Source organism: Marmota flaviventris, chromosome 9 (genome assembly GCF_047511675.1).
Source record: "Marmota flaviventris isolate mMarFla1 chromosome 9, mMarFla1.hap1, whole genome shotgun sequence".
Lineage (NCBI taxonomy): Eukaryota > Metazoa > Chordata > Mammalia > Rodentia > Sciuridae > Marmota > Marmota flaviventris.
Window position 1 is genome coordinate 20,459,169 of NC_092506.1, and position 21,030 is coordinate 20,480,198.

The 21,030-nt window shown below is 39.2% G+C and overlaps 1 protein-coding gene across 9 annotated transcripts in view; it reads left to right on the forward strand.

The window, feature by feature from the left end:
* Ambra1 (autophagy and beclin 1 regulator 1) overlaps positions 1-21,030 on the forward strand; it is a 185,021-nt gene that overhangs the window by 68,697 nt on the left and 95,294 nt on the right. For 4 of the 9 annotated variants that reach the window (XM_027936403.2, XM_027936405.2, XM_027936409.2 and 1 more), the window contains 4 exons: positions 1,209-1,295; positions 5,629-5,805; positions 19,148-19,228; positions 20,391-20,491. In XM_027936403.2, coding sequence (XP_027792204.1) covers positions 1,209-1,295; positions 5,629-5,805; positions 19,148-19,228; positions 20,391-20,491 — 446 coding nt within the window. The remainder of the gene's footprint in view (positions 1-1,208; positions 1,296-5,628; positions 5,806-19,147; positions 19,229-20,390; positions 20,492-21,030) is intronic. The other 5 variants (XM_027936404.2, XM_027936410.3, XM_027936408.2 and 2 more) reach the window with 3 other exon arrangements.

The window sequence follows — 21,030 nt, forward strand, 5'->3', positions numbered from 1 at the left end:
GGGGTGTGCTCTGCTCCTGTTCAAGGCGCCCGACAATTGCACCACTGAGCTCAGCTCTGAGACCACTTTTCTTAAGAATGTCTTCTATGTCAGGAGCTTTACTGGATGCCAAGGCTTATATGAATTAAGAAGTAGTGTGGCAGCTATGGTAGACCAAGGAGCCCCTGGGCCATATTAACTGGCTCTTATTGTATGAAGAGAAATAAAAAGTATATGTTCTTAATAATCAGAAGATTTCATGTAAAAGTCCAAAGTTTTGGCTTTACTCAAAGAATGGGAAGAGCCAGCAATACTGAGCGCACGTTGTAACTTGTTTGCTGGTGTTGAGTGATGGGATACGTACCTTCCTGTTTACCAGTATCCCTTGCTCATGAGGAATGCATACAATAGGCACTTGTGTCCCTTACGTACTTGTTTCCCGGGTGGGCCCTGGAAGGTCCTGCAGTACAGCATAGAGACTTGAAGTATTTTGGATTTAATATAGGCCTTCACTGGAGTTCTGATACTGTCTCTTAACAGCTGTGTGCCACAGGGCGACATACTTTAACTTCTAGGCCCAGTGTTCTCATGTCTTTAGTAATATCTGTCTCTGGGTCTCTAACTAAATACATGTGAAGTTCTTAGTATACCACTTGGTACTCAAAAAGTGCTCCATAAAGTGTGTATCACACATGGTCAGTTGTACTTTTGGTTAGGCTAGATCATATAAGGTCTTTGTTAGTTGTTAAGGGAATCCTACGAATACTCTTACTCACAAAAAGAATATGGGCAGAGCAGAATGAGAAGAAGATAAGGGAATGTGGATTATAATGGTACAAAGGAACTGAACGCCAAGAAAAATGTTGGCACTATGTAGTAATCTCCAAGTGCACCTAATTTTTCCCTCTTGTGTTGATCCCAGCCTTCTGTTTGTCTATTGGTGGTACTGCAAATAGAAATATGATCATGTTTCTGAGGTACTTGTTCATTACTCACTGAAGAACAATATTCAGCATAATACAGTGGCTGCATCCAGTGTGGGAGCGCTATAGCTCTTTTTTTATTTATGTTTCTACATACTTAGCTTGTTGGTAGTGTGTGCTCCCAGATAACAGGTGTTAGCAGGCAACAATGGGGGAAGTTATATATCTCTCCCCCATTTTCCCTAATGAATGACCTCTGAGTTGGTAATTGACAGGGATTATTGCCATTTTTTTAATCTCTGCTAGGAGGCTGCTGGAGTCTTCCCTCATTTCATTATCCCGTTATGATGGAGCAGGATCCAGAGAGCACCCAATTTACCCAGACCCAGCGAGGTAAGGCCAAAGTGAGAAATGGCACTAGGTGGGGGGGAGGGGCGGCCCTTGGGGTTGCCAAGCTGTTGGAAGCCCTGTCCTTGTGCCTCTCTGGTCCTGGTGCTCTTTTATTCTTCAGTTAAAGTTTTTGAGACAGGTGGTTCAGGTAATTGGGAAGTGTTGCAGGTAAGTGAATAGCACCTCTGGAGACTGAGCTCTTGTCCTTTGTGGCTCACTTCTGTCATTGGGGCACTAGAAAAGAGACCTGTGAAGGCCACAGGCCATCAGAGGATATTCTTTCCTGCTGGCCCACGAAGCTGTTGCATGTCAGATGGACAACCAAAAGAGAAAGAGGAGTTTATTACAATAATAGGGAAAATACTTACCAGTTAAACAAAAACCCTATTTGCTATAATTAGAATATCAAAGAGCAGAAGCCAAGTTTCTTTAGTTACTGAATATTTGGAGACTAACTGAAGAAGAGATAAAGGAAGAGATTAAATGAATGAAACAAGTGCTTGGTTTATATTTTTTAGAAAATGTTTGAAAAATTCTTAAGGAGAAGAAAAATTTAGATTAGCTCAGGGCCCATTTTTGTGAACCAAGAATGAAACATTGAACTCTTTTATAATGTTTATTTGTAGAGAGCAGTGCCTTGGGGTGCTCATAGCAGAATGTACTGATTCTTTTAATCATCTAAAAAGGGGTAACTGCACATTATTGGAGCAGAGTACATTGTGAGGCTTTGCCAAAAGAAAAGCATAACTTATAATGTTTATAATGGTGGGGTTGGCAAATTAGCAATATAGGTCAAATAAAGGTAAATTAGTTTTGCTCAAAATTAAGACTTTTAAGTCCACTTGGAAGCATTGTTAGACCAAGTTGATTTCAGGGATACTAAATGATTTTGTCATTGGGGCAGTTATGTCGTGACAACTGCACATTCTTTTTGAGATACCAGTGAAAGGGTTCTCTGTTATCCTCTTACTTTTGTTTCCACACCCCAGAAATGGCAAATCTTAAGGAGGAACATAGGAATGGATGACTTTTAAAACAGGTAGGCAGAGCTGGGCATGGTGGTGCACACATTTAATCCCAGCTATTTGGAAGGTTGAGGGAAGAGAGGGTCACAAGTTTAGGCCAGTCTCAGTAACTTAGCAAGAGCATGTCTCAAAATTAATAAATTAAAAAAAGGATCAGGGTTGTAGCTCTGTAGTAGAGCACTTCTGGGTTCCATCCCCAGTACTGGAAAACAACAAAAAATAGATTAGACTTAGAAGATGACTGAAGCCAGGAAGTTTATGTTAGCCTCTAATTATGTTTGCAAGTTATAGTTATAAGCTCTTGACAAAGGAAGGAAATTTTATTTATTTATTTATTTTTTTGTGAATCAAATACTTTGAAACAGAGGTGGACACCTTCTTGCTGTACAACAGTTTCTTTGAGGACAGCAGTGGAAGTCTTATCCCTAGAAATTTTAGCCTGGCAGAATTTGACTGTAGTTCTTCAAGACTTATTTGTCCTCCTTTCGTGTGATCTGTTATTTATTTCTACTCTGATTTCTGAATTACCAACAGTATCATACTTTGTGGTGTTGTATTTTTACTTTTTCTTTTTGAACACAAAATAGATTTTTTTTTTTTGAGGGAAAATTGTTTTTTCCTGGAAGAAAACTTGAGGATTTATTTAAACTCTTAAAATTTCACTTGGAGCACTTTAGGGTTGTTTGATGGTTTTCCAGCTCTTCCATAAGAGGATGCTTGTCATTACCTCATCACCTGTTGTTTAATTTCTTTTTCTTCTTAGGCTACACCCTATATTCTGTGTATAGGTCAAAGCCTTTGTGAGATATCTCCTTAGCATGAAACTCAACTTCCCTTTGTATAATAAAAGAACAAAGGTCAGGATGTCAGGAATCAGTTTTCCTTCCTTTCCTTTCTTACCATTGATATATAACTCATAGTTTTAGGGAACTTCTGTCCTAGAGTGGAATTAAACAACTAGGATTACCTAGTGCTGAATGATTGTGTCCCCACATAATAGAGCAGTCCTTATTTATTATTATCACTATCAGTATTCTTTTTACCATCATCACCAATTATTTGGTAAATATAAGAACAACTCAAGAGAATTGACTTCTGTCTGTTGAAATTTTCATGTTCTGTGATTCATCCTTGTGAAATGGATGGGATGAGGGACCCAAATGGATGATAAATTCCATCAATTGAGGCTTTTAGGGAATAATTCTTGTGCTCTGGTTATCTTGGCCAAAGCATTTGTGCATCTCATGCCTACTTATTATTCAAACATAAATTGTATTCAGTGTTGCTTAGTGTAGCCTGTTATTCTGTATCATACATTTTTCAGTTCCAGAAATTGTGAGCCACCTCCTTGGGAATTCCATTTGATGGTTGGCCAGAAGGGCACTACCTCTGATGACAGGCATTTCAGAGACAGCTTCAGTTCCTATAGCAGCTGACTGCAGGATCTCCTTTGGCCTGGGCTGGTAGACTTATTGAGGACAAAGTCTCAAGAGTACTAAAAAGTCAGGCTGTAGGATGTTTGCAATTTTTTTTTATTGTACCTGGGATTGAACCCAGGGGCGCTTAACCACTGAGCCACATCCCCAGTCCCCTTTTTTTGTATTTTATTTAGAGATAGGATCTCACTAAATTGTTGAGGCTGGCTTTGAACTTGGGATTCTCTTATCTCAGCCTCCCGAGCTGCTGGGATTACAGGGGTGTAGCACTGCACCCAGCCTGTTTTGTTTTGTTTTTGATATGGGGGAATCTCACTCTAAATTGCCTAGGCTGGCCTCTAATTTACAATGTTCCTGCCTCAGCCTCCTGAGTAGCTGGGATTATAGGTACAAACTACTGTACCTGGTAACAAAGTTTTTTTGTATCATTTGGAAACAACTTTTTATTTCCTATCATTCCCATTTAAAGAAACAAAAAATGGAAAAACAGACACTTTGTTTTCCTTTTATATTGAAACATTATATAAGTATATGAAATGTAAAAGTCCCCAAGAATCCTCATGTTTCTTTTTAGTTTTTTTCCTAATTGGAAAAATATATATTTTTGTATACATATTAGTAAATACATATCATTCTTCAGACTTCTTCCCTACTTAAAATTTTATTTTACATATCTTTCCTTGTGAGCATATAACATGCTTATTTATAGCTCCATAGTATTTCTTTTTGTGGATATAATTTATTTATTTTGTTGTTGGGTATTTGGATTATTTCCTGTTTTTTTTTTTCTTTTCTTTTTACTAAGGATGACAATGTTTCAAATGAATTTCCTGGTGTGTATCTTATGTTTTTCTGTAGGATAATATTTCTAGTGGCATTATTGAGTCATAGTGTGTGCCTCAGGTTTTAAGTCTTGAAATTGCTTAGCAATCCACTTAATAATATCATATAAAACATTTTAGTTATTGTTCCTCATATTCTTAGTTCATAGCCTCAAATTATATAACAGTGTTGTAAAAGATGTAGGAAAGGAGGGAATGCAATGTGGGGAATTGTATGGTACACTAGAAATTGTCAGGGAGTATCAAGATATTATTTAAGCCTTGGTTTGAAGAATGTAAGTCTGATTATTTATTGGAATAGCCCTAGTGTGGGTAGTGTGGGAGATGCTGCAGTAGCCTCTAATGTGCTGATTTGTAAGAACAGAAAAATTTCTCTTTTGTTCTCCCAAGTATATATTACTCCCAGCCCCTGTCTTGAATATTTTCTCCAGGTTACAAATATCTATGATTAATGTGTAAGGAAATGATAAGAGGTGCAGAGAGATCATTTTAAGGAGCTAGGTCAAATCTGGCGCTCTGTGTGTTTGTTGGAGAAGAACAAAGTCCTAGTGAAATAATGCCCATAAATGCCTTTTTTAAGCGTCTAAGGGTTACCATCTCCTGACCTATTTTCTCATCTATTAAATGAAAGAGAAGATGATTGCTAAGATATCTTTCATTTCTTACATTTTGCATATGGGTAGTGATCAAGGAAAAGCTGTGAATCTATTTAAGGGCACTCTGAGAAGCTAAGACAGGTCCCTTGAGAAGTTTAAAAGAAAGGCCCATTATTAATCCTCTTGGGAATGGGCAGCTTTGATTAGAATATGACTGATTAAACTGCCTATTGGCCTTATCTCAGAACAGAAATACTGCGATAGTCTGATAAACATTGTACAGAACAAACCTCCTAGTGAGTTAAATGCCCTTTATTTTTCATGTATCTGGAGTTTGCCTCAGCAGGGAGATACCATGGGAGAGCTGAATTTACTGTCTCTCACAGTATTCCCCACATTAGTGCTAGTTTGTGTTTGTCCATCTCTGTCTCACTCAGATTATCTCCTGCTGCATACTACGCCCAGAGGATGATCCAGTATCTCTCACGGAGAGACAGTATTCGCCAGCGCTCTATGCGCTACCAACAGAACCGTCTCCGTTCTTCCACCTCCTCTTCCTCAGACAACCAGGGTCCATCAGTAGAGGGAACCGACTTGGAATTTGAGGATTTTGAGTAAGTACATACTCAGCTTGATTTCTTCTCCTCCCAAGCTGTGAGTGCTTCCAAGTTGGCCACTGTCTGACCAACAATGGTGAACATTTTGCTTCCAACCCTTAAGTTATTATTTATGAGTAATAGGTTGGGGTAAAGGACAGAGGGCTCAGATGCCCCAAAGCACTCCCACCTCTGACAGTTTGCTGATTCACTGGAGCCTGTGGGAAGAGATTGGGCCTCAGGCCAGACTGGGAAAGGATGGCTGGGGTTTGCCAGGCAACTTGTGTATTTCCCTTTTGCATGAACAGTGGAAATGCTTCTCCCTCTGTCCACTTAGGGGCAAGTTTGGATGCATATGCCGGCAGTGAAGTGAACAGAACTCCATTCCCTTAGCCAGGCAGACACCTGTAGTGACATATGTTCTCCATAGATATTTTCAGCACCAGGGTCCATTCAGAAAAGCTGTTTAAACATACATGCCAAGGGGGTGGGGTATAATGCCTGCTTAGCACATATGAGGCCCTGGTGATCCTCAACACAGCAAACAACAATGGAAACTACACCAAATCAAAACAAACAAACAAATCCCCCAAAACCATTTATGCTAGGCTACTGGCACTTAGTGCTGCTGAAAATGTCTTTCTGCTGATAATCCTGTGGATCCTGGGAGTCAGTGCTGTGGATCCTCTAGCCCCCTTTCCGTGCATGCTTGGAAAGCTATGTTATCTCTTAGCAGTGTTGAAATGTGGGGCTCATACCTTTGAGCTGTATCCTGCCTCGTGACTTGTCCTTCACAATGGAGTTCTGGGTTAGTTTAAAATGTTCTGTTCTCATCTTACCTTCCCTTTCTTCTGCTACCACCTCCTCCCTCTCCCTTTCCTTCCCCCTCGATTTTACTGTGTCAGACTGCCTCCTTCCTGAGCTCCCCCAGCCCACCTGTGCTCTCACCTCCCCCCTGGCTTCAGCACGACCTGATTTCACATTCTCTTCACCTTTCATGCACTGGCTCACCATTGTTTTTTCCCTAGAGATCTTGTATCGTTCTCTGGTTTATAACAATGGGCTAATTTCTCTGATGCCCCCCTGAAAGTCCCTCCCCTGTCTGTTTGCCTTTCTTCTGGGGGCTGATGCACACTTTAATCTTGTTTTTAATAGCAGCTGTGGATTAGTCACCTCAACATTAGTAGTCCAGGTCTTCTAGTAAAAGGTATTGCTGGCTGGTTGATACTGTTGTACTGTCTGACCATTCTTTTTCTATCTCCTTCCCTATTGAAAACTTGCTTCTCTTCTCTTAATTTCTAGTGCTGAGGAGGGAGAGAGTGAGAAATTAAGGAATGTACTAGCCTATTTTAATTTTTATACCCTAGTTATCTTCCTTAGCTTTGGTAACTGGTTTAGAGGATTATACAGTCACAATTCATAGTTCTTTCAGGTACAGAGAAGCAGGTAAGATACATACAGTTTCGGGGCTGGGAATGTGGCTCAAGCGGTAGCGCGCTCGCCTGGCATGCGTGCGGCCCGGGTTCGATCCTCAGCACCACATACAAACAAAGATGTTGTGTCCACCAAAAACTAAAAAATAAATTAAAAAAAAAAAAAAAGATACATATAGTTTTGAATCCTCCTAACACATGGGACACCATTAAGAGTCACTATTCTTTTGTTGGGTTCCTCACCTGCATGTCATATTATGCCCATGATTGACTCCTCTATTCTTCTTTCATTTGCTAAGTCATAGATTGTTTTGGCATTGTTGAGCTCTTCCCATCAAAGTGCAGTGAGTTCTCAGAAAACCAAGGGAGCCATTACTCAGATCCTATCTTTGGTTCCCTTCCATCATCTACTGTATGAAAAGTGTCAGCTATAATATTGTTTTATATGTATACTAATTGATAACTTATAAAATAGTTGTATCATATATACTAATGTATCCATTTAATATAATTATATATCTATATCAAGATACAGAGTTGAAAACCTTGTTTAGCTGGGCAAGGTAGCTTGTGCCTATAATCTCAACTACTTAGGAGGCAGAGGCAGAAGGATCACAAATTCAAGGCAAATATTTGGCAACTTATTAAGATCCTGTTTCAGATTAAAAATAAAATGGGGTGGGTATGTATCCCTGGGTTAAATCACCCACAACCACCAAATCAAAAAACAAACAAAACATCACACACATACACACCTGTTCAATCCTTACAGTAACCAAATGAGCTAGTTATTTACTCTATTGTACTTTTCTAAATGAGGATACTGAGACTTGACCAAATCAGATGTTTCAGATGAGAAAGAACAGAAACAAGCATATTTAATATCCTATACTTTGATTGTCCTGCAGATCTAAAATCTTTTAAAAATTATATGCTATCATATTTGAGCTTATTCATAAGCTTGCTATAGAATAAGGCCATTAAGATTTATCTGTAGGGAAAATAGCCTTGGAGATTGGTCAGCATTAGGTTAAAATTTCTATTCTCTTATGGTTTGGGTTAATGACCATCTTCCCAGGCAGGTGTCTTCTGCCATTCATCTCTGTCTGTGGTGAAGATTGAGATGGCAGGATCCTGTGTTTATCAGAATGCACAAACAGCATTCAGAAACCTGCTGTCAGCAAGTCTCTCCTGAAGCCCTCAGCAGTTGTCTTTACATAAAGATATTCATAAGAGACGAAAGGTGTGGCTGCCTGTGATATTATTGTTTGCCTGTTTGTGATGTTGTCTGCCTAGACCTAGACCACAAACCCAGACCACTACTAAAATGTCAATGGCACATAAACATAAGGAAAACTTCTGTTTTAATTTTCATTATCCTTTGGAAAGAGAATAGGGTAGATAACTCTTATAAATCCCAGGTTAAGTGCTGTGTTCCAAGTAGTTGGTAAGCCTGCAAAAGAGGTGGTATGTGTGCCTTTATAACTATTGTTCCAGTTAGCATTGTACCTTTCTTTTTTATCTGTAATTCTGAATCTAATTATAGTCCCAGAATCATCCCAGCTCATATCCTTGCCCTTCCTACCTCTTTCTAGAGCTATCTTACCTTCTAAGGCAAAGGGTACCCTAAGCAAAGTCCTTGCTAATGATAGCCAGTACTAGAGATGCTTCAGATAAGATCAACCACAGTTATTTTCACCATACATACCAGGCACTGGGTAATTATATCCAGCTTCTTTTTTTTATATTTTAATATTTATTTTTTAGTTTTTGGCGGACACAACATCTTTGTATGTGGTGCTGAGGATCGAACCCAGGCCGCACACATGCCAGGCGAGGGCGCTACCGCTTGAGCCACATCCCCAACCTATATCCAGCTTCTTTAAAATTGTGGCTAGCACAGAAGAGAACAAACCCTTCATTCCCAGTTGTGACACTGGAATATACTTTGGACTTTGGCCTAGGAAAAACATCTCATGAGAATCCTAGTCTTTTGGCTCTAAGATGAAGTCTCTTTAGGTTAATTTAATTTATTTTCTTCAGTTTATAAATTTATCTCGTTTCATGTGGGTCTGCTTTACCTAGAAATCCATATATTCATCAAATACACAATGATGTATAGTGTTGAGTATGCAGTTTCTCTGGGTGCCAGAGATGAATTCTGGTCTCTTCATTTGGCATAATATGTTCTGGCAGTAATACGAATGTACAGAGGAACCTCCTATATTGGGAGCTTCTTTCTCGTTCTTTTTGTTTTTGAGGTGGGGTCTCGCACTGTTGCTAAGGCTGTTCTGAAATTCATTGGCTTGTCAACAGTCACACCAACGTGAATGTGCATGATCTTGTCTGGAACTCATGGCTCAAGTGATCTACCCACCTCAGCCTCCTGATAGCTTGCACTACAGGTTTGTGCCACATTGCCTAGCTGACCCTCGCTAGACATGTTCTTGCAAGGAAGTCCTTAACAGGTCTGCTTGGTACATGATGTCACTGAGGGGAGCTCTGAAGACTGTCAGCTTTTTTTTTTTTTTTTTTTTGAGAAAGAGAGAATTTTTAATATTTATTTTTTAGTTCTCGGCGGACACAACATCTTTGTTTGTATGTGGTGCTGAGGATCGAACCCGGGCCGCATGCATGCCAGGCGAGCGCGCTACCGCTTGAGCCACATCCCCAGCCCCAAGACTGTCAGCTTTGATATCTGATTGTATGTGGCATAGGGGAAGTTGCTTCTTTTAATTTATTAATATTTTTCATCTTCCTTTTGGTATAACTGAAATTTAGTTCAGCCATGGCAAAGAAAATATGTTAGAAACCAGATAACACTCCTCTTATAATCAGGCGATAATCCTGATGGCTTTGTGAGATTCATATATTTACTTCATGTTCTTCTGGCTAGAAATTCAGCAGAGCGAACCCACATGTCCTTCTTAGTACTTTCTCATACCCTCTGTTCTGAGCCTGGGATTTCCAGGACTTCTGTAGGAGTCAGTGACTAGTCTTTAATAAATACATAACTTATAGCCATGAAATGGAAGGGTAACTTTTGGCATCTGATCTTCAGAGGGATTTCATTTATTTCATTTTGAAATAGTGTTGTTTTTGTCTCTTCCTTTGACTTGTAAACTATAGACTCTGAAATTAGAAGTTTAAGAGAAACTCAACACTGTAAAATTATTATTCTCTTTGTAGACTTGAACTACTTGCTCTTTGTAGACTGGAACTACAATCAGCCAGAGATCTACCAATTATTTACATTTGTTGAGTGGTGGTTTTAATACTTTGTTTTTGTTGTTGTTGTAACTGTGCTGAGATGCAACCCAGGGCTTCTCAACATGCTCCACCACTGAGCTTCACCCCCAGTTCTTTTCAATTTTTATTTTGAGACAGGGTCTTGCTGAGTTGCCTAGGCTGGCCTGTGATTCTCCAGCCTCAACCTCCCGAGTAGCTGGGATTATAGATGTGTGCCACCACACCCAGCTTCAGAATACTTCATAAAAAATTCTTTTTAGTTATACATAACAGTAGAGTATATTTTGACATATTTATTCAAACATGGAGTACATCTTATCTAATTAGGAACCCAGTCTTGTGGTTGTACTCAAATTATTCTTTTTTTTTTTTTAAATATTTTTAGTTATAGATGGATACAATACCTTTATTTTATTTATTTATTTTTAATGTGGTGCTGAGGATCAAACCCAGTGCCTCACACATGCTAGTCAAGCTGTCTACCATTGAGCCACAACTCCTGCCCAGAATTAATTTTTGTTTGTGTGTGTGTGGTGCTGGGGATTGAACCCAGGGCCTTGTGCATATGAGGCAAGCACTCTACCAGCTGAACTGTATCCTCAGCCCCAGAATTAATTTTTTAAAAAATATTTATGTAAGGGCTGGGGATATGGCTCAAGCGGTAGCGCGCTCGCCTGGCATGCGTGTGGCCCGGGTTCGATCCTCAGCACCACATACAAACAAAGATGTTGTGTCTGCCGAAAACTAAAAAATAAATATTAAAAAAACCCTGAAAAAAAAAGATTTAAAAAAAAATATTTATGTAATATATTTATTTTTATGTGGTTCTGAGGATCTAACCCAGGGCTAGCACGTACAAGGCAAGCACTCTACCACTGAGCCACAACCCCAGCGAATTAATTCTTAATGTGAGATGAGATTAAAAGAAAAATCTTTTCCTATTTACTAGAGATTTTAAATAATTTCACTTAAGTTTTACAATGGTTGATTAATTTTTGTAAAAAGGCTTATTAAATAGAAAGGTGTAAGTCTTAAAATAGACCCTTTCTGTACCTGTACTTAGGAGAAGGGCAACTAGATGTATAGTGTAACAGAATGGAGTGAGTGTTTTGGAAATTTTTTGATGGTATGGCTAGAGTAAAGGCTAAGATCTTCCCAGGAGGCGAGCCCTGAGAGTTGACATGGCAAAGATCTTAACAAGTCTGATGTAACTTGCAAAGAAGGTGAACTTTATCCTGTAGGATACAGGGAGTTATTGAAGTGTTTAAATTGTGAAATAACATGGTCATAAATATCTGAAAAGATAGACTGTAATAAATTACCACTGAAACACTGGATATCTTTGTATGAGGAGGAGAGAATTTGGAGAAATGTGAGAAGTCTTCATGGATTTGAACTGGACATTGAAGACTATAGGACTTTGGAAGATGGAGGCATGAGGAGAATAGTTGTAGGCAAAGAGTTTCTAGATAAAGGGAGCAACTCAAGAAAAAGCCCAGAGACTGGAGTTTTATAGGATTTATTCAGGGACCCTAAATAAATCTGTGACTAGAACTGGGAATATTGGTGGTAGGAGAGAGATCAGAGGGCACGAAATGCCTGGGTGGGAGGTTTGGTCTTTCTGTTTACTGCATGGAGTAGGGTAGGGGAGGCCATTGTAATTTAGGCACTGACTCTGATAGCGCTGGTTTAGATGGCCTATTGAGGCAAGTGTAGTGATGCAGGAAAGCCAGAAAGAGAGCAAGTGCCATAGGACATTTGAGGGTTGAATTTTAAGTATTGGGTCCAAGAGTCCTTGTGTTTTCTCTGAGTGGAGCCTGTTTGTGGATGTTCTGAGAGCTCAGCCATCTCACTTCCTACTTCTCCAAATGAAATTCTACCCAAATCCTTTTTCACTCTTACTGGAGCCATTTTTGAACTAAGTTTGTAAATTCACTGACTCCCAGAGCAGCAGATTGGATGTAAGATCTGCTGGCCTTATTGTCTGGGTTCTAGTCTTGGCTGAGCCTGTATCTTCTCACTGGATTTTGAGCAAGTCTCTTTCCCACACAGGCCTCATTGTCTGGTCTGTTAAATCTGTTAAATGAGATGAAATATCGTCTAGGTTTCTGTCGGTCCAAAGATTCTTGGATCTTTGTTGGTGTTAACTACTATTTTCCCTTATACTCAGAAAGATGGATAAAAATGAAAAGACTCAGGAAAGTGAGATATTCTAAGGATTAGGAAATAGGCTATTAATCCTTTTCATGCCTCAGTGTCTATAAAATATGTACCCAGGCCAGTGCAGTGGTGCACTCCTATCAATCCTGGCAAGGTTTGGAAGGCTGAGGCAGGAGGATCATAAATTGAGGCTATCCTCAAAATAAAAAATAAAAAGGACTAAGGATAGCTCAATGACAAAGAGCCCCTAGGTTTAATCTCTAGTACCCCCCCCCAAAAAAAGTACCTAATTGAATGTTATTATAGGATTTTTACCTATTGATTAGAAATGTATAATATTACTTAACAGCTTTAAATTAGTACTCTTTCTGAACAAATAAAATATATATAAATATTTGTTTGTGGGAAACAAATAGAAAAAGAGGAGCAGAAGAAAGTGGAATACGTCTGGGTTGTTCCCAGGCTTAAAATGGGAAAATACAGAAAGAAAGAATTAAACAGCCAGGAGGTGTGGGGAAGAATACATAACCACTTAGATTTATATGTTTTTTATCATAAAATGCATAATATGAATATGAATTAGCATAACGTAGGCGATGAAATTAAAAGGTAGAAAGAATAAGGGAGGAGAGGAATTTGTAAGTGATAATTATCTCTTATATTACTATTCCTTGGAGGAAAATGAAGACTCCACAGTTCCAGGTCTGTTGTTAAGTATCCTCTGTGAATAATTTCCACTGGGAATCTGCCTTTCTCCCAGAAATCAAAGCTCTTGCTTAAGTGTACAGTCCTTGGACAGACTTGGGCCGGGGCCTCACTTTCTTACAGCACCACATAAGGAAGGGACTTGACCGAGATCACTGAGATCATTGTGTGCCCTCTAGGTGCAGGAATACTGCCTAGATATTGAGTAGAAACAGAGAAGCAGAGGGAAAACAAATGCTCTTCAAATGCTCTACTTTTCAGCAACATCAACTGTGTGCTGTCAAGAAGAGAATGGCCTTTTGAGCTTCTTGGCGGAAGAGATTCATTTATAAAAGCTCAAGTCAGAGCTATTTGTCACCGAGGAGCAATGACAACTTGACTGTCTGGTCAGGACTCAGACAGTAGTCTGTAGGTGTATTTTTCATTCCTTTAAATTAACAGCCTCTCTCTGAGGCAATTAATCCTGGTCATTTAGCAAAGAGATGCTGTTGTGTTTCTCCCTTGTTCTGAAGGTGCTTCTTCTTTTATTCATCACTTGTCTTGGAAACTTGATTGTTTGAAGCGTGTTTTTTCCTTGTAAAATCATTTACAAAAAGATTTTAGTTTTTTTCTCCTCTCTTTCCCAAATACCCCTCTGAGATTAATCAGAGATGTACAGAGTTCAACAACTGGGAAAGCCATTAATAACCCAGCCAGCTTCTATCCTGCTGACTTTAAGGCAGTTTCTGGCTGTTAAAATTGATGCGGATGGATTTCTCTGGTGTTTCCCTGAAAGTATTCCTCTTGTGTTGGACGAGCTTTGCACAATCTGTTCTTCACTTTTTAAAGCCCCCCACTTTCCCACATAAAAAGGGGTATTGGCTATATTGTTGGAGCCCAGTATTTGGGACTTCCACTATTTCTAAGATAAACTCTCTCAGGGTCTACCTTTCCCTCATTCCTCATCTGGCAAACACCTTCCCGTCTATTCACATTCAGTCTCTACCTGATTTATTTTGTGTCATTCTGCCTGTGGAGCCTTGCCTTATGTTGACCTTGTATCAGCACTGAAGTGCATGGCAGACTCTTAGTTTTCTGACTACATCATTATTTTAAGAACTTTTAATTCATTTGGTCTTTTCTTGAGACTCTTAAACATTATCCTTCTCCTCTCTCTTTAGCTCTCTTCCCAAATCTCCTGTTTGTTGAAATTTGTTTCCCAGTCTTCTTATCTTTGATTCTTCTTTTTCTTGTAGACAGTTAGAATCTGAAGAGTCTTTAGTTATCTTTTCACTTCTAGGTTATTGGGAGCCATACCTTTAGCCTGGGATTTTCAAGCCCTACTTTTTATTTCTTGTTTTCTGCCTTGTCCTTTGGTTGAGCATTCTGACCTTTGCCACCTTACCCTATTGTTTATAAGGTTTTCCCGGGCAGGGAGTGAGGGAGCTGTTTGATGCGCTGTTTTCTCCAGAAGCTGTTTCCTTCTGCCCCAGGCAGCATCTCATTTGTGTGTTTGCAGCATTTCCTATCTTCCTAATAAGTCTGGTTCCTGTAATGTCATTTCTCCTTCTTTGCTAGAGTCTTAACACTTTAATTTCAAGACTTCTCTATATTACGTCGATGCCACTTAACCCTTACTTTCCTATACTTAGCCAAGATGTTAAGCTGTGTACCAGCAAAGGCACTGCTACTCAGTGTTTTGTACTTTTTAAAAAAATTATTTTTAAAGATTTCTTGCAGTGCTGACGATGAAACCCAGGGCCTCACATATGCTGAGCAAGTGCTCCAGCACTGAGCTACATCTTTAGCCTCTACTATGTTATATTGTTTTTTCATCTGAGAATTTGGTTGCATTGGAGCCAGAGCTAGCTGATCTTTCTTTCTTTTGTTTTATATCCTCTGGTAATTATGAACACTTTAAAGTCATTACCTCTAGACAGATTTCAGTCTCCTTTCTCTCTCTCTCTCTCTCTTTTTTTTTTTTAGAGAGAGAGAGAGATTGAGATTTTTAATATTTATATTTTAGTTCTCGGCGGACACAACATCTTTGTTTGTATGTGGTGCTGAGGATCGAACCCGGGCCGCACGCATGCCAGGCGAGCGCGCTACCGCTTGAGCCACATCCCCAGCCCAGTCTCCTTTCTCTTTTGTCTAATTTTAATTTTTTATTGTGGTAAAATAAATATAATACAAATATTATTTTAATCCTCTCTGCTTTTTTAAAAAAAATGGACAAAGAAGCCAGCACAGTGGAATACCCCAGTAAGCCCAGTGACTTGGGAGACTGAGGCAGGAGGAATACAAGTTTCAGGCCAGCCTGGGCAACTTAGAGCTTGTCTCAAAAAAAAAAAAGGGGGGGGGGGCTGGGGATGTAGTTCAGTGGAAGAGTTCACCCGGTTCAATCTAGTATTGCATCTCCCCTGCTACCTCCCCACCGCCAATAAATGGAGGAAGGAAATTAATCAGAAAGAAGTTGACTATTTTTAGGTTTTAATAACAACAAAAAGAGATTTGTGATGCACGTTACAGGTGTTTACATTTTCTCCTAGTCCTGGTGTTTGTACATTGTTTTAAGTTGTCTTCCCGAGTCCTCTCACCAAGCTCTTTGGATGCAGGAAGCTCATCAGCCCTGTCCTACACACTGCATCTCCTTCCTTGTTTGCCTTTCATGTCTACTAATACCAGATAGAGTGTTCTTTCTTGCCCAGAAGGAGTTAGAACTTGGACTTGCAAGAGCAAATTGTCAGCTCCTTAATGTGATTCTGGAGGCCAGCTCTCTCCCAGAGCCATAGAGTAATTGGATTTGCCCCATGGTGCTTCTTTCTAGTTTAGTTTTTTATCTTCTTGAAGCTTAGGGGTCTCTGCCTTTTTTCCTTCTTAGGACCCCTCCCCCCACATTTTTTTAATTGATGCTTTATAGCTGTACGTAATGATGGGATTTGTTGTTACATATTCATACATGCACACAATATAACAATATAATTTGGTCAATATCAAAAACCTATACTTCTTCCCTCCCTCCCCTGGTCCCTTTCTCTATAAATCTCCCTTTGATTTTCATGAGATTCTATCCCCTCCAGCCTTTCTTTTTCATCTCTGGCTTCCACATATGAGACAAAACATAATGATCTTTGACCCGAATTTGACTTATTTTGCTTAATATAATGGTCTCTAGTGCCATCCATTTTCCTACAAATGACATAATTCCATTCCATTTTTCTTTAGGCTGAATAAAACTCCATTGTTTTGTAAATATATAGCACAGCTTCTTTATTTATTCTTGGATACCTAGGCTGGTTTCATAGTTTGCTGTTGTGAATTGTGTGGCTATAAGCACAGGTATGCATGTATCACTATAGCATGATGACTTCAGTTCTTTCGAATAAATTCAAGGAGTGGTATAGCTAGATCATATGGTGGTTCCATGCCTAGTTTTTTGAGGAACCTCCATACTAATTTCCGTAGTGATTGTACTAATTTACAATCCTACCAACAGTGTAAAAGTGGTTCTTTTTCTCCACATCATTTACAGCATTTATTATTATTTGTACTCTTTTTGCAGGGGCGCAGCAGGGATTGAACTCAGGGACACTTGACCACTGAGTCACATCCCCCGCCCTGTTTCCTATTTTATTTAGAGACAGGGTCTCACTGAGGTGCTTAGGGCTTCACTTTTGCTGAGCCTCCGGAGCCTGTGGGATTACAGGCATGTACCTGGCTGTTGTTTATATTCTTGATGGCTGCCATTCTGATTGGTATGAGATAAAAATCTCAGTGTAGTTTTTCTTTTTTCTTTTTGTACTGGGGAGTGAAACCAGGGGCGCTTAACCACTGAGCCACATCCCCAGCCCTTTTATTATTATTATTATTTTATTTAGAAACAAGGTCTTGTAAAATACTTAGGGCCTCAGGTTCCTCAGCAGGTGGGATTATAGGCATGTGCCATTACACCTGCCTTCAGTGTAGTTTTGATTTGCATTTCTTAGGACACTTTTTAACTTCAAAATATTTCCTAATTCCTCTCATGATAACTGGTTGTGCCCATTGTTAAGTTAAATATACAATAATAAAAAGCCATCATGAATTCAGTTGCACTTTTAAATGAATTGGTGTTTTAACTCATCATAACTGGATTCTGCATATCTTTGAAAAGTAATAGTATGTTTAATTTGGGAGCTATCTTATTTGATATTTGGGTACTTCATTGTGTACATGTGTAATACTTTGGGGGCTATAGAATAATTGCATTCTGTTGGTCAGAGACTTCTGATCTCATTATTTTTATATGTCCTTTTTACTTTCTATGTAGTCTTATCTCCTTTTCTTTATAGACTTTCAAGTCAAAGGAATATGACAAAAAAGAAAAGAAAAATAATAGTGTGCTTTTTCTTTGGGGAAAATAAAAACCAAATCCTTTTAATGGTTCAGATTCCAATATCCTTGGTATTGATTCCTCTTAATGCTCAGCAGCCAATTCTATCAAGATGTAAAAACCTTCCTAGGCGTTTGTTTCTGGCTTGTATATCTCCCAGTGGTCCACTTAAAAGTCAAAGTGTTGCCTTCACTTTGGTTCCAGGGCCAATTTGAAGATTATCTCATTGATTTGAAGATAATCCAAAGGGAGAATTAAAAAAAAGAGTTCCAGATCAAGCTGTCAGAGGGTCAGTTATTTTGTAGAGTTGTTTAAGCAGCTAATTAACTACTCTGTCCAGCCAGTGCCCTTTGGCTTATTGTTCCTTTGATGCATTGGAAACTAAACCATGTGAAGTTCCTTTCCTCTCTTTTCTTGTAAGAAGCAGTGAAAAGTAGCAGAAAGATTCAGATCTTCCTTGAATCTTGCCTTACCCTCTTAGTATCTGTGTGTACTTGGGTATTTGTCTGGTTCTTAGTTTTCTTATCTGTAAAACAAAACTAATGATACCTCATGGGATAGCTAGAAAGATTAAGTGGAATAACATGTTAATGACGTAGTATAGGAATTTAGTAGACAGTAAATGGTGGTTATTATTATCATTTTAATAGTCCGTAAAGAAAACAGATTGTATTTACTCAAAGGACTTAGCTTAGGATTTTTTTTTTTTTTCTTTTTGTAGTTGTAGATGGACAGAATGCCTTTAGTTTTTTATTTATTTTTATGTGGTGCTGAGGGTTGAACAGAGTTCTGCCTCATGCGTGCTAGGTAAGTGTTCTGCTGATGAGCTACAGCCCGGGCCCTAGGATTATATTTTCTGATAGTCTCCATTATTATCATATTTTTCAGTCTTTCCAAGAACTAACTAACTAGTTTTGTTATTGTGCTCTTGTTTTCCTTTCACTTGTCATTGATTTTTCTACACAGGGATCTGAACAGATATATTTGAAGATGACCATTTGCCAAATGATATTGGTAGAAGGAATTTTTCTTCCTTCAGGATCCTCAAAAGCCAGTTTTTCAATTCAGAAAAACAAGTTTACACACACACACACACACATACACACTCTGTGTGTGTGTGTGTGTATGTGCATATATATATATATGTATGTATATTTCAGTTCCCAAAACCTAAACTTGACTTTAATTTCAAATGCTGCCGTGTTCAGGGATCACATTAACTCATGAAAAATTCTCTTCTTCCTGAAGTGTTGGTAAATTCGTATAGAACCTTTATTGAGGTAGTCCAGAAATGCAGTATAGTAATGTGCCATCCAAATCAATGAGCCACCAGATCACTGATTTCTGTAGGCTCATCTCCTCTAAGAATAGGAATTTAATTTGCGGGATTCTTGTCTTTTAGGCTGGTGGATAAATTCTGCCTTAGTGACTCTCTTATGTGTAGTCTTTTTGTTTTCTCCAGGGATAATGGTGACAGATCCAGGCACCGAGCTCCCCGAAATGCCCGGATGTCTGCACCTTCACTTGGACGCTTTGTCCCACGGTAAGAACTAGGTTGTCGGGAATAGAGGGAGCCTTTATGAGAACCTAGGATTTAGTTTTGTTTTTTTTTTTTTTAAGAGAGAGAGAAAGAGAGAGAGAGAGAAAGAGAGAGAACTTTTTAATATTTTTTTTTTTTTTTTTAGTTTTCGGCGGATACAACATCTTTCTTTGTATGTGGTGCTGAGGATTGAACCCGGGCCGCACGCATGCCAGGCGAGCGCGCTACCGCTTGAGCCACATCCCCAGCCCAAGGATTTAGTTTTAAACCTACTTTGGGGTCTTTGGATTATCTCTAACTTTAATTATTTCCTAGTGAGCCTATACTCTAGCCTGTCTCCTAAAGACTTGATACATTATTAGCTGCAATGAAAATAGATAGAAAAGTAGCATTGAAGTTGGGCACAGTGGTGCACACCTTGTAATCTCAACTACTAAGCAGGCGAAGGCAAGAAGACCCCATTCAAGGCCAGTCTGTGAAACTTAGTGAGACCCTGTTGCAAAATAAAAAGTAAAAAGGACTGTTGATGTGATAGAAAGTCCCTGGGTTCATTCTCCAGTACCACAAAAGAAGAAGAAGAAAAAAGGCACTGGGAGTGTTCTCTTCAAAGATAGAAGCCTGGCGGGTGGCTTTACTTTAGAGGAGCAGGAAGGAGATGTAATTTGTCCAAGGACAGATCCTGGGACTTTTGTCTTATTTTTTTGTAGTACTGAGGATTGAGCTCAGGGTCTTACTACTGCTAGGCAAGCACTCTACCACTGACAAACATCCCCATCCCATTTTGAAAAATTTTTGAGACAGTATCTCACTAAGTTGCCCAGGCTGACCTTGAATGTGTGATCCTCCAGCTTAAGCCTTTTAAGTCTCTAGGATTATAGGCATGCACCACCACACCTAATGATTCTTGGAATTCTTGTACGTTTCTGGACTTCAGTGGAATCCTTAGCATCAGTATATCCCTTAGCCTAGATTTTTTTCAAATTATTTATTTATTTATTTTTATGCAGTGCTGAGAGTCCAACCCAGTGCCTCTCACATACAGGGCAAGTGCCCTACCACTGAGCCACAACCCCAGCCCTTAGCCTAGATTTTTGAGGGTAGATAGTATTGCCTTTGTTTTATTCTAGTCTTTAATTGGCTTTTCACACATGATTTCTTCTTATAGGCGTTTTTTGTTGCCTGAGTACCTGCCTTATGCTGGGATTTTTCATGAACGTGGACAGCCTGGTTTGGCTACTCACTCTTCTGTTAACAGGGTCCTGGCAGGTAAGGAAATGTGTCTTTGGATTTTATAAAATTGTGAAGGGTCAGGAAGCCAGATGAAACTTCTCTATCTTTTACCTGTGTTGGTATGATAGTATCTTGGCATCTGGCTAAAAACTCTGTTTTGGGTCCTAGACTCAGTTCTTTACTTTTAGGCAGGAGACAGTGTTGAGGAAAAACCATTTCTCTGGTCTACTCCTATCTCCTTCAGACCTTTTTGTTATGAAAAGAAGAAAATAAATAAAGAAATTGTTGAAACCACTTGGTTTTTAATCTAGCAATTAAATCCTGGCTCTGCTTTTAATTGAATCATGAAGATATCTTGTTCATGTTTTGGTTTGTGAGATCCTCATGATCCAGACCCGTGATTTAATTAGGAGCTTAATGTACACCTCTCCAACCCTTTGCTATTGCCAGCGCATGGAGTTTCCAGGTACTGTGGAATCTTCTGAGGAAGGAGGAGGGAACAGACTCATGAAGCTGACTCAGAACTCTTTACAGAATAAAAAATGGGCTGGGTAAACCCCAAAGAGGCAGTTTTA